At 37.7% G+C, this 23,694-nt stretch overlaps 1 protein-coding gene across 2 annotated transcripts in view; it reads left to right on the top strand.

Moving 5' to 3' along the window:
* Positions 1 to 23,694, top strand: part of RHOBTB3 (Rho related BTB domain containing 3) — a 54,761-nt gene that overhangs the window by 724 nt on the left and 30,343 nt on the right. Inside the window, exons 2-6 of one of the 2 annotated variants that reach the window (XM_082723929.1) lie at positions 90 to 315; positions 5,040 to 5,226; positions 14,822 to 14,976; positions 18,679 to 18,790; positions 21,224 to 21,589. In XM_082723929.1, the coding sequence (XP_082580055.1) occupies positions 90 to 315; positions 5,040 to 5,226; positions 14,822 to 14,976; positions 18,679 to 18,790; positions 21,224 to 21,589 (1,046 nt within the window). The remainder of the gene's footprint in view (positions 1 to 89; positions 316 to 5,039; positions 5,227 to 14,821; positions 14,977 to 18,678; positions 18,791 to 21,223; positions 21,590 to 23,694) is intronic. The other variant, XM_082723930.1, reaches the window with a different exon arrangement.

The raw sequence follows: 23,694 nt of genomic DNA, 5'->3' as shown, positions 1-23,694 counted from the left end.
GCGCTGCCCCCCGCCCTTCCTGTTCGGATTAAAGTGATCCTCGCGCTGACCACGCGCCTCTCTCCCCCTCGCCCCTCTCTGTCGTGTAGGTCCATTCACATCGTGGCGCTGGGGAACGAGGGGGACGCGTTTCACCAGGACAATCGGCCGTCGGGGCTCATCCGCACTTACCTGGGGAGAAGCCCGCTGGTCTCGGGGGACGAAAGCAGCTTGTTGCTGAACGCGACCAGTACGGTCGCACGTCCGGTGTTCACCGAGTATCAGGCCAGCGCTTTTGGCAATGTCAAGCTGGTGGTCCACGACTGTCCCGTCTGGGTAAGTGGTGGCAGCTGCTCGGCGCCGAGGCTGACGGAGATTTTCTTTCAATTTTTTTTTTTCCCCCCTTCCTCTCCCTTTTCCCCCTTTCATCCTGTGGACCGTCTGGGTCACCTGCGTAGAGTTTTTAAACATTTGGGGGGAAATCTTTATTTTCCTTTGTTTCATTGGGCAGGGGGCAGCCCGGTCAGAGAACACTCTTAGAAGGCAAAAAGCCCCAGTGGCAACATGGAGCACTTACTCATAGGCTTCAGGACTGTAGGTTGTCCCTTGGTAGCTGGCAGTTGAATGTGACAATCCCAAGGGACGGGGTCACTAAGTTTCACCAGCAGAGAGCAATGTTTTTTCATGCCTACCCTGTGGGTGAGAGTGTAATATTAGTGTTCTAAAAATAAAGTCCTCTGAAAGCTCAACACAAGCAAAAATAAATTTCACTGGGACAGTTCAGGAATAGGACCCCTGGAAAGGAGAGGAAGAGAGAGGGACTGGGAATTAATTTCAAACCACTCATTTATAACAGTGTCCACTTTTGAAAAATTTAATTCTTGTTTTTAAGTTTAATAATGCAGATACTCTTAATATAGTAGCCATTTGTTTTCAGTGACTCATAAATCAGAAATAATAACACTGCTTGGAATTTTTTAAAAGCTTTAAAATTTGTAATAATTAAAAGAAATTGTAATGAGTCGGTAAAATTCTAGTCTGATTCTTGAGTGCTTGATAAAAGGAGAAAGAAAGCTACTCTCTAACACATACATCTTTTCAGTGCATTATAATATAATAATTATAATGTAATACACAAGAACAGTAGTTATTTTAATGTTTTCATTTAATTTTATTTGAAAATTTCTGATTCTATAGTGGTATTGGAGTTAAAATAGTATAACTAAAGCTGAAGATTATATTTTATAACAGATGAAAGCTTAGTGTCTGAAAAAGAATACAAATTACCATGTGAGATTTTATGTTTAAACATCAATTGTAAAAACCTGAATTGTATGCTATAGGGAACTAATACACCTTTCTAAAGGAATGTATGGAATGTGCCTAGAAAAATTACTTATGCAAATTACAGAATGAAAAGATCACTAGCTCAAAGAAATTTTCAGTTAAAGGATATTTATGTTAATGAGGTAAAATAAATAAAACAGGTTTTTTTCAATAACCAGGTTTAAACTCCCATTTATCACAGTGATGATGCCAATCACAAGGAACTCACTGGCTGGAGTCCATGCAAACAAGTGAAACACTTCTTTTACTTTGGCCATTTCATTGTGAAAGATGGTACAATTTAAAAACTTACCGGTTTTATACGCAGTTGAACAAATGTGGAGTGAATAGAGTAAATAAATTTAAGGAAAATAAAATAAGCTGAATTCGGATGTTAGGATTACTTTTCCTGTTTTTTCTTCAAGCCGTTAACTCTTTACTGTTCATGTTGTTAATTTAGCAAAAAACAATACTTGTGATGCCAGATACTGTAGTAAATGAAATTTTCCAAAGGATTAAAATAAGCCTCTGTAGTCAAGATTTTTGCCATATACTGATTATTGTGCTTTATTGTACTAATCACCTTTTGTTTGTTTAGACTCAGATTTAAAGCATTGAGTTTTGGTACACTTTTTTGGGTTATAATGATCTTTAAACATAAGGGAATACATTTGCAGACCTTCTCTTTATAAGGTGCTTTTCTTTTCTTGGTGGTAAGTAAAAGTCCTTCAGAGATACTCAAGTTGATTGTGTTTATCAGCTAATACTTGACGTGTACCGGAACAGAATATTCAGTATAACAAAGCAGATAGAGCACAGCTTTTGATAGCAAAAGGACCTGATTGCAGATCCCCACATTGCTGCTTAGTGGTTTTTTCTGGTGAGTCACTATATTCTCTTAGCCTTATTTTTCCCTGTGTATAAAATAAGACTCCCTGCCTCCTAAAGATGCCCTGGCTCCTAGAGTTATGCTGAAGAGTAGATGAGATGATACATGTAAAGTTCTTAAGATAGAAACTGACATGCTCTAGTAAGTAGTCCAGGTAGTAGCTACTCTAGTAATACAATGTTTATTACAACAACAGTATAACCATGTATCCCTTATACTAAGCAAAAGTAAAGTGTTTCTACACATCATTCAAGATTTACACAAATACAATACATTGAGGTAGCAGTGCTGGTACTTAGTAGGTGCTGTATTTTCAGTGCCAGCAAGTGGAATAAAATTGTTGTTTTGCTCTAAAATTTTAGATTATTTTTAAGAAGATGAGTTCCATTCTCCCAATGTGGGTCCAAGTGTTGCATTGCATAACCTCCCAGAGGAAATCCTGGAACTGATTTACAAGGGGTGGGAGAATTTGATTTCCTTCATATTTCTAGAAACTAGGAGAGCATTTTCTCTTTGACATAGCTTGATTAGAAATGTGGTGTTCGTTCCTCCTTGGAATCAGAATGAGATAGTTTTGCTTCTCTTTCCTAGTTTCTTCTGTAGATCTGTAGCCTCACTCTGGATCCTTGCCGTATATACTTGACACTTTTAACATAAATGTGTTTCAGATTCATTTTATGTAGTTCATTATTATGTCTCTCTCAAGCCCACCCTCCCCTTTTTTTGTGCAGTTACATTATTTTATTTCTAGATCTTTTCCTGATTACCAAAAATATTCCACAAAAGGCAGTGAGGTAATGCATGCACAGTTTTCTCGTGCAGGGTTTGAAACTCTGATTTGTGTTAAAAACAAAATTATTTTTAGTTTTAATATCCTCAATACAACAGTGATAATGTTGCCAACACCCATTTTCTCATGATATTTTCCTCTAAATGTCTCCTTTCCTCCAAGTACACCTCTCTAGTTACTCTGGAATTTTAAACTGTTTGGAATGCAAAGAGTAGTTACTTTTGATTTGTTCTCTCAGAGTTAAATGGCTGTTTAATGTTGGTCCCACCTCTGTTTAGTTTTGTTTTTTATTCCATTCATCTGACTTTGTTCTTTTTCTTTGTTATACTTGTGTACCCTTGTTATGCTTGTGTACTTTGAACTTGGATATTACAACAGATACAATTGGAACTGAATGGATTTGTGGTTTAGGATTTGGAAATTAGGGTAGAGCTCTGCTGGGAAGCTTTCACATTTTCTTGATCTGTGTCCCACTTCACTTCTCCCCCGGCTGAGTTCAAGTTCAGGACTGCCTTTGGAGTTTATATTCCTGTAGTTTGCCTATTTTTCTTTTTTGGTCCTTTTATTTTTCCTTTTTAAATGCTCCTGTTTTCAGTAGGGTAGTTATATCTAAAAATCGTGCTGTTCTTGTTACTCTGAGTGCACTTGTTAGGAAGTGGGTGGATTGGGCTGGATGTAGGGAATTGGGAGAGGCTTTGCTGGATACTGTGGAGGTACTGGTGAGAAGCAGCTCCCTTTGCAAAAGGGGATTGCTGTGTAACACTTCTCTAGAACTTTCCATCATACAGTAGAAGCTCTGTCACATGGCTCTTGATTGACTTGTTCCAGCATTATTACCCTGTTTTGGACTCATATTTCAAAATGTGAACTTTCATAGCCCAGCAGTTTTTAGACCTTTTAGCCACATCTAACTGTTTTCTTAATATAGCTTTAATATATCCTGGAAATACATATCAAAGGCTGCATGAAATGACAAATAATGATTAGTAGTTAACTAGAATATGAGAAGAAACCTACTAATGCATATTTAGCAATGGTATTACGATACATATTTTTCTTATGCTACATAGAAACTTTGAAAAAAATACTTTTAAAATACCAAAGCTTTTAAAGAGTAGGCTTCATAATAAATTACTTTTGGCCCTGATTCTAAATATAAATGTTATTAATTATAGTCTAGAAGTAAAAAATTTTAAATTGAAAGACTTATCCTGAATTTTTAATTTATATAAGCTAAATACATGAATTGAAAAATTGGTTCATTACAATGTTCACACTTTATAATATACAGTGTCTTTTTATGAAACATACATCCCCTTCACATACATATACACTATATGTATACACTACTGTCCAAAGGGTGGATAAAGTTGAAAAATATACATGCATTTTGAAAATATGTATACAATATGTGCAACTCCGCAGAATTCACAGTGTATTGCAGTTTAAAACACTGAACAATCCTGCAATGTCTAACTGGGTCACAGAAAATCCTTCGAAGCTTCCTTACTCATACTGATGCTCTGGCATCTAAGGCTGTGTTAACATTTTCAAAATTAGGAGTGCCTGGGTGGCTCCGTTGTTAAGCCTCTGCCTTCAGCTCAGGTCATGATCTCAGGGTCCTGGTATGGAGCCCCGCATTGGGATTCCTGCTCAGGGGAGAGCCTGCTTCTCCCTCTCCTTCCGCCCGTCCTCCTTGCTCTTGCTCTATCTCAAAGAAATAAATAAAAATGTCTAAAAATTTTTCAAAATTATTAGGTGATAAAAGTATGACATAATTTGAAAACAAAGTGCTTGTTTGTACTCTCAGTAATTCTCTAGATTTCCTTTATAGTACAACAACTACACTGTGGTCTAGGCTAAATGAATACACAAAAATAGAAGAGTTGGTAGGCTTCAGACATTTTTATTTTAGGTAATTACTTATTTAAAAATCAATTCTTCTCATGAATTTCAAAAATTAAACTATAGCAAAAAATGGTGTGTGTCCCATTTTATTTCATGACTGACTTGAAGACAAGTAGACTAACGAGTGCTCTTTGCATTTTGGTTTAGGACATTTTTGACAGTGATTGGTATACCTCTAGAAACCTAATCGGGAGTGCCGACATCATTGTGATCAAATACAACGTAAATGACAAGTTCTCATTCCACGAAGTAAAGGATAATTATATCCCAGTGATAAAAAGAGCATTAAATTCAGTTCCAGTCATCATTGCCGCTGTTGGTACCAGACAAAATGGTAAGTATCTAATTTTTTTTTTTAAGATAAGAGTGCAGGTACCCCATTAATTTTAAATAGTGTTGAGTTTACTAGTGATTGATACGGGTTTTTTGGGGGGGAAAGATGACTGTTCAAATGCCAGCTGTTATCTCTTCATCACTGGGTATGATAGTGAGACATCAAAGGAAAGTGTCACAGACGACTGCAGGGATTCTGATGGGTACAAATTTGTCTTCTAAATTGCTCTTTTACAGAAGTGAAGGAAGTCAGTGATTGTGTTCTTTTGATCTAGGAGAGGCATTAGGCTGGTGCTGAGCTCTGGAAGACTCTTTTTGACATTCTAAAGGCCCGTCCAGTGGGAAGGATAGATTGTCTGCAAAAGGATTGGGCTCCGGAGCAGGATTTTTACATAGCTAGGAACGAGTAAGGTGGAGACACTGACACTCCTGCCTGAGGGAGGGGTTCATTTCCTCCGTGGCCAATGGATTCAGTTGGTTCAGTCTGTTGCAGCCGTTGCTGCTATGCATATCGTTGTCAGATATCCTCGGGCTGACACAGAAGTTACTTTGATTTGGTGGTATTTTGATAATTCTCTTTAGTGGTGTTTCCTCGGTGAAGCTGGCTTGGAAATTTTATTCTATTTTTTTTCTCCCCCTTTTCATTAAGGTACAGCAAAGGAAAGGACATAGAGTTCATGAGGTACCATGAGTGCAGCTTAATGCATTTTTAAATATATATACATCCCTGCAGCCATCTTACAGGTCAGGATAGAGAACATATGCCTCCCTTTGGAAGGTTCTCTCGTGCCTCTTCCCAGTCACTGGCCCTCCTTCCATGGAGATGACCACTGTTCTGACTTCTCACCATATAAATTCGTTTTATCTATTCTAGAAATTTACATATTGGAATTATACTGTATGTAGTATCTTGTGTCTAATTTCAGTTAGCATAATACTGACATTCATCCCTGTTGTGCTTGTCTACAATTTGTTATTTTGCTGTGTATTTTTCAGTTCTGTCAATGTGCTGTACTACATTTATTCATTCTCCTTTTCATGATTGTTTCATAGGAATAGGATTTTGGGTCATAGTCATAGGGTAGGTATATGTTTAGCATTAGAAGACACAAATAAAGTGGGCTTGACCCTTCCTTGACCCCACATCCCCTCTACTTCCCTGTGTTTCTTTTTATTACTGGCCTCGATTCTTGAAAGAGTCATCCACACTTCCTGAGTCTACTTCCTGACTTCCCATTTATTCTTCAGTCCACTCTAGTCTGACTTTGACTTTCACAATTACATCGTATTTGTTCTCACTCAAGGTTACCAGTTAAATGCTTCTTGCCAAATTTGATTTCCCTTTCCATTTAATTTCCACTTTAACTTTTATTTTAATAACAATTCGCCCTTTGAGGTTATTTGAACACATCTCTTCCTCCATTTAAAAAAACCACTCTTTCTTGCATGGTTGTTCCAATTCTCTGTCTTGTTACTGGTCTACACCCCCTCCCCCATACACATATTGAAACACTACATCCTTAGTTGTTGCCAGGGTTCCATCCTTTGGCTTCACTTCTTGCTGTTTACTCTGACCTTGAATCTGTTAATCTCCTGTTCTCCCTTTCCCTGTATAGACACTGATGAATACCCAGTCTCTTTCTCCAGCTTTAGTTTCTCTTCCAACCTGTGTGATCACAAAATCTTCCCCTTTCTGCTGAATTCCATGTCTTGGTGAAATGATGTCAAACCTATCCATTCACCCCTACTAGAATCATCCAACCCAACTTTCCTCTCATTCCCCATATCTAGTGCACTAGAAGCTCTTTTGGTTTCACATTTCAAATAAACCTCTAATTCATTGCTTTCCCTTTATCTTCATTGGATTTCAGATCCTAGTCATTTAATTATCTGTCATAGTAACCTTCCTTTTGGCTTAAAGGGGCAGTTCCTGATCGTGTAGGATCTGAAACTTACAGAGTTCTAGAGGTCCTTTGTAAGGGGAAAAAACCAACATTACAGATACACACACACACACACACACACACACACACACAAATAAGCATGACAATTTGCAAATCTAAAAAGCTATCAAATAAAACCACAGTGAAAATGCTATGTTACACCAGCCAGAATGGCTAAAATTAGCAAGACAGGAAACAACAAAAAGGATGCAGAGAAGGGGAAACCTTCTTACAGTGTTGGTGGGAATGCAAGCTGGTGAAGCTATTCTGGAAAAGGGTATGGAGGTTCCTCAAGAAGTTAAAAATAGAGCTACCCTGTGACCCAGCAATTGCACTACTAGGTATTTACCCTAAAGATAGAAATGTAGTGATTCAGAGGAGCACCTGCACCCCGGTGTTCATAGCAGCAATGTCCATAATAGCCAAACTGTGGAAGGAGCTGAGAAGTCCATCAACAGATGAATGGATAAAGAAGATGTGGTATGTATATACAATGGAATATTACTCAGCCATCAGAAAGGATGGATACTTACCATTTACATTGATATAGGTGTAACTGGAGGCTGTTATGCTGAGGAAATAAGTCAATCAGAGAAAGACAATTATATGATTTCACTCATATGTAGAATATAAGAAACAGCACAGAGGATTATAGGGGAAGGGAGGGAAAACTAAATGGGAAGTCATCAGAGAGAGAGAAAAACCATGAGAGACTTAACCATAGGAAACAAAAAGGGTTGCTGGAGGGGAGGAGGGTAAGGGGATGGGGTAATTGGGTGATGGGCATTAAGGAGGGCATGTGTTGTGATGAGCACTGGGTGTTATACACAACTGATGAATTATTGAATACTGTATCTGAAACTACTGATTACTATGTGTTGGCTAATTGAATTTAAGTAGAAAAAAGAAAATAAATAAAAAGCTGTCAAATACCAGGCACCTGGGTGGCTCAGTGGGTTAAAGCCTCTGCTCAGGTCATGATCCCAGCATCCTGGGAAGGAGCCCCACATCGGGCTCTCTGCTCATCAGGGAGCCTGCTTCCTCCTCTCTCTCTCTGCCTACTTGTGATCTCTGTCAAATAAATAAATAGAATCTTAATAAAAAAGCTGTCAAATACCACAAACATTTAAAAAATATTTCTATTATTTAACAGCTTGACATTTCTTTAATTTTTCTTATATTTGTTGGCTGCATAGTCTTGATTACTTCTTCATATGAAAACCACTTTTGCTATCTTCTATATAGAGAAGAAAATTATAGTGTTTCTTCCAGTGTATTTCTTCACACTTCATATGTTTCTGGTGACGGGCACTGTCATTTGTATTGTGTTCCTCTTTCAGCCCGGCATCTTTGTTTCACAACACCAACCAAGTCTACAATGTGGGTGGCAGAAGCATTCCTCAAGGCTATTCGTGTACCAGGACAGTTTTCAAACATTTAACTGTACAAGGAAGTGACTGCAAACCACAAATAGTATCTCACTAAACCTAAACTTAAATTCACATTAGCAGGATCCCAAAAATGCCTGTCATTACTCCCAGACTGCCTGACATAAAAGTGAGCTGGAGTGGAAAGAGGCAGTGGTCTTAACCAAGTAGAGTTAGAGGATCTTATTTTGCAAATCTTACAAAAGCATATGATTATGTTTCTCCCCAGGCTTTGGAAAAGACTCACACACAAGGACCCTGATACTTAGGCTTCATCAGCTTTGTGGTGAATTGACCTGTGGTCTCCTGTTCCATCTTTGCTTCTTTCTGAAATAAATCCACTCAGAATGATCATTCTAGGATATGGGTCAGATCATGATAGTCAATGCTTTCAAATCTTTAGAAACTTACTTCTTTTTCCCTTCTATTTGCAAAATTTCAAACCCAAGAAAATTGACCAGAACAGAACAGTGAACCCCAGAGATTTTACACACACACACACACACACACACACACACACACAGAGACTCTCTCTTTTTTAATTTGGGAGTGAATTATAAAATCATGGTATTTCTTCAGTGCTAATTACTTAAGCATGTATTGTCTAATACATTGTACATGTCTAATACAAAAGAGCCATTTTCCTATCAACCATAATCCAACCATCGTTCAAGATATGTGACATACTATTATCTATGATCCTATTATTTTAAACAAAATCCACATTCACATTTTCCCAATTGTTCCAAACCTATTTTTTTTTTTTAAATCCAGGATGAAATTAAGGACTACATACTACATTTAAATGTAATGTGTCTCTAATATCTCTCTGGTCTCTTTTAATCCAGAACAGTTCCCCAGTCTTCCCCCCGCCTTCCTGGTCTTTCATGACACTGACATTTTTAAAGAATCTAAGCCCATTATTTTGCATAATTCCTTTAGTTGTAGTGGTTGCAAAATAGTGATTTTCTGTCATTCCACCTCCACTTATAGTTGATATTCTTCTGTAAATAGAGCTTATCTTTCTCTCTGCTCCCACCTTTCTTTTAGAATCATTAGAATTCATGGATTTGTTTTTTTAAATTCAATATTTTATAATCTGTTCTTATCCTTATCCTTTCGGTTGCTCATATTACTCCAAATTTGCATGGAGGGAGTCTTTTCAATCTAGTTCCAATTAGTTTTTGAGTGTTTCCTTATTGTATGGCATAAGATGTCCCAGGCTCACCTGGAATCAATCAGTCATTTCTTCAGGGAGCCCTGGTTCCATTTAGTGAACAATGATATTAAGAAACTAAGATTGGGGCTTTAGGGGTGCTCATAACTTTGTCATTGCTTTAAGGCCTTTTCATTGGAGATAGATACATAGATATATAGGTATGTTAAATATATGTCTTTTAATCACGAGTTCCCATTGATACTTTTTCCAATTCAGTATTTTATCTCCCTTCAGTAATTTTCTCTTGTAATGCTTTACCTGGAAGTCATGATCACTCATGATCTATCTTCTGACTACTCTGGCAACCTCGTTGGCACAGTCTTTTGTGTCTTATATACCCAACACACTGAACTCCTTAAACTTAATGTCTGTCTTTAGATCTGGGGACGTCTCAACTTCATGATTTCGTCAGATATCTCCTTCCCTCCATTTTTTCTATTCTGTCCTTTTTGGACTTTTATTAGATGGATGTTGAAACTTCTGGATCTTTCCTCTGTTTCTCCTATCTTTCTTTTATATTTCCTAAGCTTTCTTTCTCTGTGTTGTGTTAGAGGAGAATTCTGTGGTCTTCTTTTCCCAACTCACAAATCGCTTCCACAGGGTCTGTCCTACTCTTTTGCTTTATTATGCTTTAAAAAAATTCCCACAGCTTTTCAGAAATCCAAGATCTCTAGCTGGTTGTTTTTCATAATTTCTTATACCTGTTTTAAGCATGTAAATACTTTAAGAAGAAAACTCCTCTCAAGTAATTATATATATTTTAAGATTCTATTTTGGTAGGTCTATTAAGTCTTGCCTTAAGGAGGACAATCTAAGTCTTGCCATTTGACGAGATTTTACTTCATAGTATGGAGGCTTCTTAAATGTTGGGTAATTCTTAAATTGCCTAGTTTGCAGTTTAGAGTCTCTGTTGGATTAACGCCTTTCTCCTCCTCTGCCCAGCTGTTCTCTGAGGTTGGGGTGGGAGTGAGAGCTCATATGAGATCTGTAAGCCTTGCTGCTTCCACTGGGTTCTGCAAATGATCTCCACTCAGTTGTCCATGGGCCTCCTTATTGCTCCCCCATGACTGAGCAGTGAGTATTCTCGATGTTGCCCAGTGTGTGACTTCCCACCTGTCCTCTGAGCTTCAGCTTCCCTCGTTGGTCCTGTGCTATCTGCCTTCAGCCTTTAGGCACTCCTCCTTTCTGGGTGATGAGTTTCTCTCCTCTTAATTTTTGAGCCTTGCTGTATATGCACATCTCCCTTCCCTCTTCCCCCTCCCCTCCCTTTCTTCCTTCCTTCCATTTCTCTCTCCTCCCTTCTCCCTCCCCTCTTCCTCCCCTCTTTGTTCAATCATTTCTTTGATTTGACAGGGAGAAGAGTTGCAATGTGGGCTTAGCTTGCCATTTTGAAACTGGCAGCTAATGTGTTGTTTTTTCTTGCATCCAGACCTCTGCATGTGCTATGCCCTCTGATGGGAGTGCCCCGCCCTGCACAGCTCTTGTCATATCAGCATGGCAAATTCATATCTATATCCAGTAAATCACTACCTTTTCTGCAAAGTCTTCCATAATCCCCAGGCAGAGTTAATTTCTTCCTTTCTGTTCCCATGGTGATTTTGCATACCTTATTTTAGTATTTATTATATTATAATTTTCAGTCATGTCTATGTTGGCTTAGTTGACTACGAGCATTTATCTATGTATATTTCTTGTTTGATACGTGGTAGGTACTCAAGAAACATTTGTTCAGTTAGTGGATGAATGGTTTTAAACAAGGTGAAATTCATTTCACATATAGATGTGATTGCAAAGTAATTACCAAGCTAAATCTGTTATTCCACCTGAGGATTTTTATTGCTTCCCTCCCCCAGTCCCTTGTAATACATGAAGCTGTGCTGTGTGTTCTCCTGATAATTCCTCTCTTGAGCTCTTTTTAGAATTAGTTCAGCAAACACAATCAGTCTCATCATTTTCCTTTGTTACATATGTTTTGACAAGCTTGACTTGTATGTCTTCTTCATCACATTCGGCTTTGAACAAATTTTTGGCTTTTACTAAATATTGAACCCGTCTTTAAAGGAGAATTTTTTTCTCTGAACACACCTAGGGGTATTCATAGCCTTAAGCTCCCAAAAATGGGCATCCTTTCTTCTTTTCTTTTTGAAGTTCTGATAGAGTTGAGTACATCGCTAGGCTAGAATTCTTAAAAGGATTTCTAAAACTTTCAAGCACTTGGCAACATTTTAAGAATCACCCTATGGATTCTGAAAACCACTGCTTTGAAAGAGATACCATTCATTTGAATTCCAGAGTTACAACGTGTTTGCTTTAGAAAAAAAAAAAAAATAGACATTTGTGATAACACCTTAAAAGGTATCGCATAAGAGAAAGAAAAAAGACTACAGTGTTAACTAGAAGTGTAACAATGTTGTCCAGAGTCGCTGTGACCCTGAGGTGGGCTAACAGAAGTGATATCCTGAAGAAGGCACTGCAATTTGAAATATTTTGAGTCCTTTTATGGTTGCTGGTGAAATGCATAATACAGGTTTATTTTTTTCTAAAAGTGTTTTGTTGCTTTTCTAGCTATACCCACCACATAATGATGAGACATTTTTTTTTTCCTCTTGGGTACATGTGAACAAAAAGCAATGTCTTCTGTGTCACAGACATGTGAAGACTAGATGTGAAGAGGGATTTTCTAGGCATGTATGTCCATAAAGGGCCATGGTTACACACAGTGGAAAACCATGCTTAGCAGGGTTGAACCTGAAATTAGTTGGATTTTCCTTCAAATCAAGATTATTTCTTAAAAATTGTTTTACACTATTTAATTTTTCACTTGAAACACTTTGCTTTATTTTTGTTTAGAAATACAGTTTAATAAGATGGACGCCTTCTCACCCCATCCCATCAACATAAGGAGAGCTTTGTAGGCATAAGAAGGCCTCTGTCTTCAGAAAATCAAAGGCACTGTTTATGAATTTTTGTAAAGAATGCAAAATATCAATGTGTTATTTTTCAAGATAGGCTAAATTCTGTACAAAAAATTTATGTGCTCCAAACCAAGATGATCTTGGAAAAAGTAAAAGCAAAAACTCAAAATTCATGGCTTAGTTTTGAGAACCCAAGCTTAACTTTTAAATCACTGTGTCTTTACTTAAACTGAATTGTTATCTTATCTTTTGATATCACTTTACTTATCAAATAGAGCAAGAAACAGTTTTATCATTGTTTTCCCATCTCTGACACACAAAGAGACTTGGACAAGTCACTTATCTTCCTTGAGTTCCAGTTTCCTCTTCTGCAGAAGCAGGTTGTAAATTCCTGGTTTCTGAGTTCTAAAATGCTTTCAATGAGGCTAAAATTATCTACATAGTTACATATGTAGCACAGGCATGCACTGAATAATATCCTATGTATACATATATATGGTTCACCTATATGCAGTTCATTGGTAAGGAATTTGTTGTGTAGGCTGTGGAAGTTGCCCAAATGTCTTTAAAAAAAATTTTTTTTAGATTTTATTTGTTTATTTTAGAGAGAGGAGAGGGAAAAGCAGAGGGCAAGGGAAGGGGGAAGAATCTTAAACAGAACACACGCTGAGTGCAGAGCCCCCATAGGGCTTGATCTCACGATCTCGAGATCATGACCTGAGCCGAAATCAAGTCAGATGCTTAACTGACAGAGCCACGAAGGTGCCCCACAAATGCCATTTGAGGGCCACTGTACTTACTCTCTCAGTTACCAGGCTGTTGGATGCTCATGGTGCATGGCAGAGTCCGTTGCCAGATATTACCTTTAGCTCATAGAAGCTGCTTGCTCAAGGTTGTGCCCCCTCCACAGCAGCCCTCATCTAACCACTGATTATCTTGATCATTGAAGGGGCACAAAGACACAGCTGCCTTTCTCCAAATGGGGAACCATTCTAAAAGGCCATCAAAGCTCCAGACCCCCCAGTAAGATCTGCTAAGATCTTTGTTATAGCTATATTGCAGTTTGAATTTTTCCTCTGCGCAGTCCCACTTCCCTTACCCCTGAAAACATTTGTTCCCACGATCACTCCCTCAGTAAATCTCCTGCATTCCAGTCTCCACTTCAGCCTCTGCTTCCCAGGGAAACTATAACAACATGCATTTCTAAAAATGGATTTATCCCTGTTTAATTTGGCTGCCATTTAAACAATGATATATCTGATGTGTCATGAAACAAAACAAAGCTTTCTGCTGAATTTAGAGTTGAACATAAATTTTTAACTTTATTGAGGAGTGTCCTAATAGGTATGTTGGTCTCTCACCTGCCCAGCCATGCATCTGTACACAGTACAACCATGACGCTTAGGACAGTTCACATTTTGAATAAATGCTTTTTATTCCTTTAGTTAATGATCTTTTAGTCTTGAAGAGAAAGATAAGTGATTTAATTTAGTTTCTGCAGTTGAATACTTTAGAATCTAATAATTGAAATGTCTGGATTAATTAGAATGTACTTTATATGAAATCTACAAAATTTTGCAGCCTTGAGGATTCAGATCTAGTCAACTTTGTGAATGTATTTCAAGTTTATAAAAAAAAAAAAGAGGAAGGAAGAAAAGGTAGAAGGAAGGAAGGAAAAGAAAAAAGAAAAGAATAAAAAGCTAACCCACTGTTTCCATGGTTTCTATGGGCAATTAGGTTGTTAATTTGTATTGATACTCAGGATGTCATGGGTATATAAAGGGAAACATGTCCTCCATTACTAGCTGGTTGGTTTAATTACTATAAAAACCTTGGTAATATATATTAACTTATTTTTAAGTTCTTATGTTTTCTAAAATACTGTTTACTCTTCTTGCACTCAAAGCTTGTTTACTTGAAAGACCTTTCTATTAACACTGATGCTTTTTATTCAGAGTCCAGTGGATAGTGGACGTACTACATGCCCCTGAACTGAATTGTTAATTTGTTGTTGAATGTTCAGGTTGCCTGTGTATATTTCTTTTCCTGTTAAATTTCAAAGCTCTTTTGTTACTCCTATTTCTTTCCTCAGAAGAATTACCTTGTACATGCCCGCTATGTACCTCAGACAGAGGGAGCTGTGTCAGTACCACTGAAGGAATCCAACTTGCTAAAGAACTGGGAGCTACCTATCTTGAACTACACAGCCTTGATGACTTCTATATAGGAAAATATTTTGGAGGAGTGGTGAGTGGTAATCCCTGTTACATAAATTAAAGTCATTTGTCAGGCTGGCTGTGGTAGCTATTTTCTAGACCCTCAATTAGAACTTTAGTTTTAAAAACATGATTGGTCTTAACTTTGAGAAACAAACTGAGAGTAGAAGTAAGATTTTGTCAGAATAAGATTATAATTTTATTTTTCTCTCCAAATGAAGCATTTTCTATTGTCTAACGGGATAGTTTAGAATTTTCCATTTGGTGATACTATTGTTTTTTATTGAACATATCTAAACTATACTTACTTACACAAATCTGTGATGCCAGTTTTATTCCTAATCTTTATATAGTTCAGTGAGCCTTGCAACCTGAACCATTGGGCCATGCACGTTCTCCTTCATTTCTATCTATTATTTGAAAAGAATGATTTTTCTTCCTCTATGTGTGTTTTGGCAAGATTTTGTATACTCCTAAATGATTCCACTCAGAAGTATCCATAGCAACTACTCCTAAAAATAGCTTGTTGGGCCGCCTCGTTGGCCTAGTTGATTAAGTGTTGGACTCTTGATTTCTGCTCAGGTTATGATCTCAGGGTCATGAGATCGAGCCCTCAGCCTCCACTCACCAGGGAGACTGCTTCTCTCCTCTTCCTCTCCGTGTGCCTCTTTCCTTGCTTGCTTTTATATGCTCTCTGTCTCTCAAGTAAATAAATAAATCTTTAAAAAATACATTTGGAATTTGCTTGGTCTGTAGCTATGGCATTTATTGGGTCCTATAGGCATTTTGAGGCCTGTCTTAGCACACAGCACCTACCCTACACTATTAGGACTGCATGGTCCTTGGGAAATACTGTGGAGTTTTATCATGTAAGTATTAACTCACTTTGGAGCTACCTTTCCAACGCTGTAAGAAGTGACTCCACTCAAGGACAAATTTGGTAAACATGGATAAGAGGTTTACACCAAAGTAAACCCTGCATTAAGCAGGAGCACTTTGAACTTCTCCATTAGTTCCCTGGCTCTTTGTCAAGTACGCTTTCCATTATACTAGAATATTCATTATGTAGATTCATGTCAAAATGTTGAGGTCTCCACAGATGACTGTAGAAATTTCATTTGTTCTGGACAGTTATCAAACTCCAAATAAGAACCAAAGATAAAATAAAACCCAAATATAAATGGTTCTGATTTCTGTCATGTATATGTGGCTATTATGTAGCCCAGTAATGAAAAGAAACATTAATAATATAGCATTAAGGACGATATATTCACAATATTGGTATCATGATAACTGTGAGAAACTTTTGTCTTATTTTTTATAGTGATAAAAAAGTAGAAAGGGTAGAAAGGTAGAGAGGACTGAAATATAATTTTCCTGTCAAAGACATTATATTGTAGTGGATTTTTTAAAAATCTTAATTTAGTCTAAGAATCTTGTATTTCCCTGAAATATTTAGGAAACTGAGGAAAAATAATAGTTTGGCTTCATTTGTTGGAGAGGAGGGGGCTGGTTCTCTTGGGGTATGGTGGTCTCCTTGTTGCCTGCTCCACTTCCTGAATCTGAAATCTCCGGGTCACTCTTCCCACCTGCCAATTCCCACTTTTCTCTGCCTGCTTCTGCTTCCTCCCCCTTGTTTCTCTTTGTTCCTAACACGTGGTGTTGCAGTTAGAGTTGGACACTTAATAAGGATTGAAGATGTGGTCAAGGATTGGAAGAAAGACACGGCAGTTTCTTGTTTCCCTAAGACTTGGTGAGAATATGGAAATAAGATCAGAATGATCCCTTATGGGATTGTTGAATAGTTAAGTATAGCTTTGATCTTGAGTATAAGAAATAGTGGCATTTGCAGGAATATAGATGGAGATGATTATGTCAGACTGAAAGGAGCATTTATTTATTTATTTATTTATTAAGATTTTATTTATTTATCTGACAGAGAGAAAGATTACAAGTAGGCAGAGAGGCAGGGAGAGAGAGGGGGAAGCAGGATCCCTGATAAGCAGAGACCCTGATGCGGGGCTCGATCCCAGGACCCTGAGATCATGACCTGAGCCGAAGGCAGAGGCTTAACCCACTGAGCCACCCAGGCGCCCCTGAAAGGAGCATTTAAAGTCTTGTGTTTAAGGGTCAGAGATGAAGATCTGGGCAAGAGAAGTGTGGGCCCTTTAGCTCTAGAGAGCCCCATCTGGCCCTCCTTCAGTTGCACCCCCATTACACAAGTTGATGGAGCCAAATGTACACCCCTCTGGAGCTTGTAGCCCTTCTAGACCTGTGCCATCCATGATGGCGGTCACTAGCCACAGGTGGCTATTTGTGTTTAAACTAACTGAAGAAAGTTCAGTTCCTCAGATATTCTACCCACATCTCAGGTGCGTAATAGCCACATGTGGCTTGTGCCTACTCTCTTCAATAGCACAGATATACAGAGCATTTTCATCAACACAGAACAGAAGGTTCTGTTGTACAGTGCTACAACTGTGTTCCAAAACCCAGGACCTCAGAGGTCTCTGACTGGTGACACTCAGGCTGTTTTTCAGGCCTGTGCCGGCCTTTTCCCTGGGTCAGTCCTCCTGAAGGTGAATTGCATTAGGTAGTGTGTGTGTCCCTAGGTCTGAAGAGAAGGATGACTCATATGAGGACTGGGGAAAGGGGGAGTAGAGTCTTCTTGTACACATAAAGCTCTTCAAGGCATGGGCTGGAGCAGGGGATGAGAAGAGAAGGGACAGTCTTGGGGCCCAGGAGTCAGGCGCCAGTTCTCCCTGTGCTACATGAAACTCTGAGAAGGCTGAGAACTTAAAGCTAAGCCTGGCTTCTACATAATAGTTTGTTTTCTTAATTTATGAAGTTTGAACATTTGTGTATGTGGTACATAGACCTCTATCTATTCTTTTCCCCAAGCTTTACAGCATAAGGCATAGGCCTGGTACCATGTAAGTGCATGTGGTTAGGATTTTTAAAAGATTTTATTATTTTTTTATTTTTATTTTTTTTTAAAGATTTTATTGATTTACTTGAGAGAGGGATAGCAAAGAAAGCATGGTTGGGGAGCAGGGAGAAAGAGAACCAGGCCCCCTGCTGAGAAGGGAGCCTGACGTAAGGCTGGATCCCAGAACCTGAGATTGTGACCTGAGCCGAAGGTAGATGCTTAACCTACTGAGCCACACAGGTGCCCTTGAGGTTTTATTTTTAAGTAATCTTTACACCTAATGTGGGGCTCGAACTTACAACCCCAAGATCAAGAGTTGTATGCTCTACTGACTGAGCCAGCGAGGTGCCCCAAGATTTTGAAATTTATTACATAAAGGATATATTTCAATGAAATTTATTAAAAAAAAAAAATAGAGCGCGTGCAGACACTCCTAGTTGATATGAGCATCTGTGACATAGAGCCAGATCTGTCCTGCCCTGAGTTTCTCTAGTATTAACTGCTGTGGTTGCCCACGAGATAGTTATTGATAGTCACATAGTTGCACTGCTGGGCTGTCTTGATTATTCAAGAGAATAAACAGTTCCTTTTTGAATGAATAGTTTATTTATGCTTAGACAAGGCACAGTCTGTTCTACTTAATACATTTTTTAAATAAAAAATTATTTAGAAGTATTTGCTAAAGCTTACATGTAGATGGTACTGGCATTAAAAACATTTGGCAAATGTGATTTGGGGTACCAATAATCTTGCCAGAGACATAATTTTGTTGAAGCTTTAACTAAAATTCAATTCATGTTTTAGTTGGAGTATTTTATGATTCAAGCCTTAAATCAGAAGACAAGTGAAAAAATGAAGAAGAGGAAAATGAGCAACTCATTTCATGGAATTAGACCACCTCAGCTTGAACAACCAGGTGCATTTATTAACCAATGTTTAGACACTCAAATGATATTTGTTATAGATCACTTCACAAGTCTTAGAGCAGTTGTTCCCAAATTTGAGTACGTTGAGGACTCACCTGACATTCTCATTCAGTAAATTTGGGGTGGGGTGTAGAATCTGCTTTTAAAATAAGTCTCCAGGTGATTCTGAAGCAGGTGGTACTTGGACCCATTTTGAGGAATACTGTGTTAAACTTGAGTCCATAGCTTCTTTAAGAAATAGTTTGTATGGTGAAGAGCTATCCTATATAAAAGTCTAAGAGAAATAACAACAATAAGGTTCAATACATGAACCTTAATTGGTTCAATAAAAACATCTCAAAGACTTTCTTAGGGCAACTGGGTAAAATTTTAATATGGACTGGAAATTAGATGACACGAGGGAATTGTTAATTTTTTGTATATACAGTAATGGTTCTGTGATTAATGGGAGAATGTCCTTATTCCTTGGAAATGAACACGACATTATTTAGAGCTGAAATATCTTGATGATTACAACCTACTTTTAAGTGGTTCAGTGTGGTAAGTGTGTGCCTGTGTATCTAACTGGATATAAGGCAAACAAAATGTTAATTGTAGAATCCAGGTGAAGGATATGTGTGTGCTTATTGTATTATTCTTTCAACTTTTTGAATGTTTGAAAATGTTCACAACCCAAGGTTAGTGCAAAATAAAGTTAAGAAACATAAATATAATGTTATCAAAATTAACTTTTATCAAATATTTGAATAATTATGTCATAGAAATATAGTAGTACTCTATGCAGACCAATTTGTTATGGAAATGGTTTTAAAATGTAGGTGCTTTTTAAGTACTTGTTAAATAAATCAACATAAATTAAAAAGCAGGAAAACATAAGTTAGTATGGGAAGTCAATTCCAGGTTGTTGTTTTTTTTTTAAATGCAGATAGATCCTAAGTGATGATACACAATTTGGCTTTGAACTTCCTGGTGTGCAAAGGAAGAGGGGAGACTTGGTCTGTTGTATAGCAAATCTGCTACTTTAAGTACTTTCTAGATGAGAAGATGTGTGAGGAATAGCTAAATAAACAACGAAGATAGATAATTTCTTGGTTCTTACTATTCAAGAAGAGAAAACACAAGAGTACCTCTGAGAAAACAAAGCTGTTCATGCCATTTAGCAATAGGAAAAGTTTCTCATGTGGGTTCTGCTTGGGGGCACTAGGTGACCTAATGGACAGGCCTTTCTGAAGTGTCTGGTCAGCAAATGCAGTTTTCATTCTCACAGGTGGTACCCTGTGCCCTTCTGTTAGGTATCACTCTGAATATTTGCTCTGGTGCTCATTTGTTCTAAGGATAGATGCTGGTCTCTGGGGCATGTGGCTTTCAGATTGTTCTTAAGCCATTACGGGTCTGTGAGATGCCTTTGGCATTGGAGGGAAGGGTGAGTGGGGGTATAGTTCAGGAAAGCCTAGCCACCAGAGCACCTTGTTATTATCAGTTTTAAAGACCAGAGTTTTGCTTTAGAGTAAAGAGTTTTCATTCCTAAAACAATTTGACTTCTACTGAATTCAAGGTTGAATTCTACTTTCCTCAGCTCAGTTTGGTATAAAGCTAGCCAGTAGATATTTTACAGTTAGGGTCTATGATGAGGGTCTATGATCCTCTGTGGGGATATTCTGACTTAACTGAGGGCTAATTAATCTTTGTTAGTGATCAAACTAGGAAATGGAAGGTTGCATCCTTTTTTGAAAATTAGGGAGTCTAACCAACACTCTACCTAAGGTGTGCTGAGGGGAAAGACTGGTGTTTGATTTACTAGGAGGAAAAAAACAATATTAATTTTAGGATCAAAATAAAATGGTCAAGATGGTTTCCAACAATAGAGTCCCAAGACTCAGAGCCCTGGCTTTGAGGGATTACGGTTTTAACAATTTAATTTTGACAGTTTCTTCCCCCCCCCCACCCCCCGCCATTTCCAAACCCAGGAGGAAAGTGACTTCAAATGTGAGGTTAGGTTCTTCAGAACTTGTTTAGTAATTTATTTGAATTTTTATCAGGTGAAAGTAAGGAGCTATAACTACCAACATACTAAAATATAATATTTGGAGAGAGATTTTATTTGGGGACACACAAAAAGTGAGCAGTAGTATTATATTGCTGTTAATGGCATTAGTACAATTTTCATTTTCGCTAAAAAAAACCACCATGTAATTCTGTAACTGTTATCTCAGGATAATTAATTTATATGTGTTTATAGTTAGATTAGGTTATACAAAATTGCTGTTTTCATAGGGTCACAAATGGTCAAGTGTTGGCAATTTTATATGGTTCAACTTAATAACATTAAGAAAATACTCTCTCATGTTTAAAAGAAACTTGAAATGTCCAGGTCTATAGACCTAAAGAGTAATTTATCACTTTTATTCTCTTTTTTGAAACAGAAAAGATGCCTGTCTTAAAGGCTGAAGCATCGCATTATAACTCTGATTTAAATAATTTGCTGTTCTGCTGCCAGTGTGTGGATGTGGTATTTTACAACCCAGATTTAAAGAAAGTTGCCGAGGCCCACAAGATTGTTCTGTGTGCCGTAAGCCATGTTTTCATGCTCCTTTTCAATGTGAAGAGTCCCGCTGACATTCAGGATTCCAGTATCATCCGAACTACCCAGGACCTCTTTGCTATCAACAGAGACCCTGCGTTTCCAGGTGCTAGCCAGGATTCTCCAGGCAACCCGCCATTACGTGTCGTTGTCAAAGATGCCCTCTTCTGTTCTTGTTTGTCGGACATTCTGCGCTTCATTTATTCAGGTATCTTGTTAAATGGTTCTGGTAGGTTCTCTTAAGCTTTTGAAAGGAACTGTGCCTGTGGGCCTCAGGTGTATTGGTTAGTTTCACATTTATCTTCTTTCTACCATCTGAGGTAAGGATTATACATGAAATAATCTATACTTTATATACAGGAATTGGTCTAAGTTTTCCATCTTCCTTATTAAGTTTACTTGCCTTGGTTTTAAATCTATTTGTGAAAGTAATTTATTTTCCTACTGAGCAGATGTATTTTATTATGTATGTATGATATATTTTATTTAAACAAAAATATCCAAAACGTGAAAATTTGAGAATTTATTGTCTAGTCTAACTCTAAAGAAACAAAATTTTCAAAGTGTAAATGAAAATAAGTATCTGCATCTTTTTTTGGAAAGATTTATATACTTGAGAGAGAGATTGAGATAGCGAGAGAGAGCATGAACAGAGGCGGGGGCAGATGGAGAGAGGAAACAGACTGCCTGCTGAGTGGGGAGTCCAAAATGGGGGCTCTCGGTCTCAGAACCCTGAGATCTTGACCCTGAGATCATGACCTGAGCTGAAACCAAGAGTCATATGCTTAACAGACTGAACCACCCAGGTACCCCAGTGTCTGCATTTTAAAAACTGACCATTTATTCACTTTTCTGTCTTACTCTTAGGTTTTGGACGGAGTTGAGGGAAATTAGGAGGATCCTTACATTCAATTTAGTAACTGGAAATAGTCTCCAAAGTTAGTTTAGCCTGAAATCTAATTTAATTTTTTTTTTTAAGATTTTACTTTATTTATTTGACAGACAGAGATCACAAGTAGGCAGAGAGGCAGGCAGAGAGAGGGGGAAGCAGACTCCCCAATGAGAAGAGAGCCCGATGCGGGGCTCAATCCCAGGACCCCTGGGATCATGACCTGAGCCGAAGGCAGAGGCTTTAAACCACGGAGCTACCCAGGCGCCCCTATTTTGTTTTTAAGATTTTATTTTTAAGTAATCTCTACACTCAGTGTGGGTCTTGAACCCACAACCCCAAGATCAAGAGTCACACGCTCCACCAACTGAGTCAGCCAGGCACCCTGACTTTGACTATTTTAGATTTTACTATTTTTTCTTACTGTGCACTTATCTTTTTAACATAGAGCTTCCCAATTACTTTTCTTGTTGCCCTTTTAAATACTTATAACTACTACATTTTAAAAAATAGAAGTTTTATCTGAGTCATTTAGCCAGTGAGTTGAGGGTATCACATCTAAGTGTCCCATATAAGAATGGAAAAGAATTAATGTAAATGACTTTTAAAGTAAGCATCTAAGTAAAAATTTTCCGAGAACGTCTCTCTTCTTTAATTTTGCACTTGGAATCATGTTCTGATGAAATATTAAGTTAAAGTAACTCCTCTGGAGTGTGGCTCTGGAGAAACATAATCTGCTTTTAGACTTCAGAATGGGGGACAGACAAGTTTACAAATGTTTGCAGATAAAGCGCTGTTTCATATTTATAAGAAACTTTTGGATAGTTGAAATAATTGAAATTAAGATTTTATTTTTTCTCATTTGGGCTGTGGTTATATAATTTTACTATAAGTTAAAGTAAAATTTAAAGTTTTTGAAAAGTACAGTTGCAATATGAAGATTTAAGTGGCTTGAAATGTGTATATTGGCTTGAAATGTGTATATATATATATATATATATATATATTCGACTTCTACTGAATTCAAGGTTGAATTCTACTTTCCTCAGCTCAGTTTGGTATAAAGCTAGCCAGTAGATATTTTACAGTTAGGGTCTATGATGAGTATAGACCCTATACTCATATATATATATAGTATATATATATATACTATATATACACATTTCAAGCCACTTAAATCTTTTATATATATATATATATATATACACACACACACACACACACACACACACACACATATGCCTGGCTGGCTCAGTCAGTAGAGCATGTGCCTCCTAATCTCGGGGTCATGAGTTCAAGCCCCAGATTGGGTGTAGAGATTACTTTAAAAAAGTTTAAAAAAATCTCCCTATAAAAATACACATACAGAAGTAGAACGGTAGTGGTAGGCCTTAAACCCATTATTCAGTGAATATTGGCTTGGG

The sequence above is a fragment of the Mustela nivalis genome (assembly GCF_964662115.1).
Source record: "Mustela nivalis genome assembly, chromosome: 3".
Taxonomy (NCBI): Eukaryota; Metazoa; Chordata; class Mammalia; order Carnivora; family Mustelidae; genus Mustela; species Mustela nivalis.
This window is presented reverse-complemented; position numbering and strand designations above follow the sequence as displayed.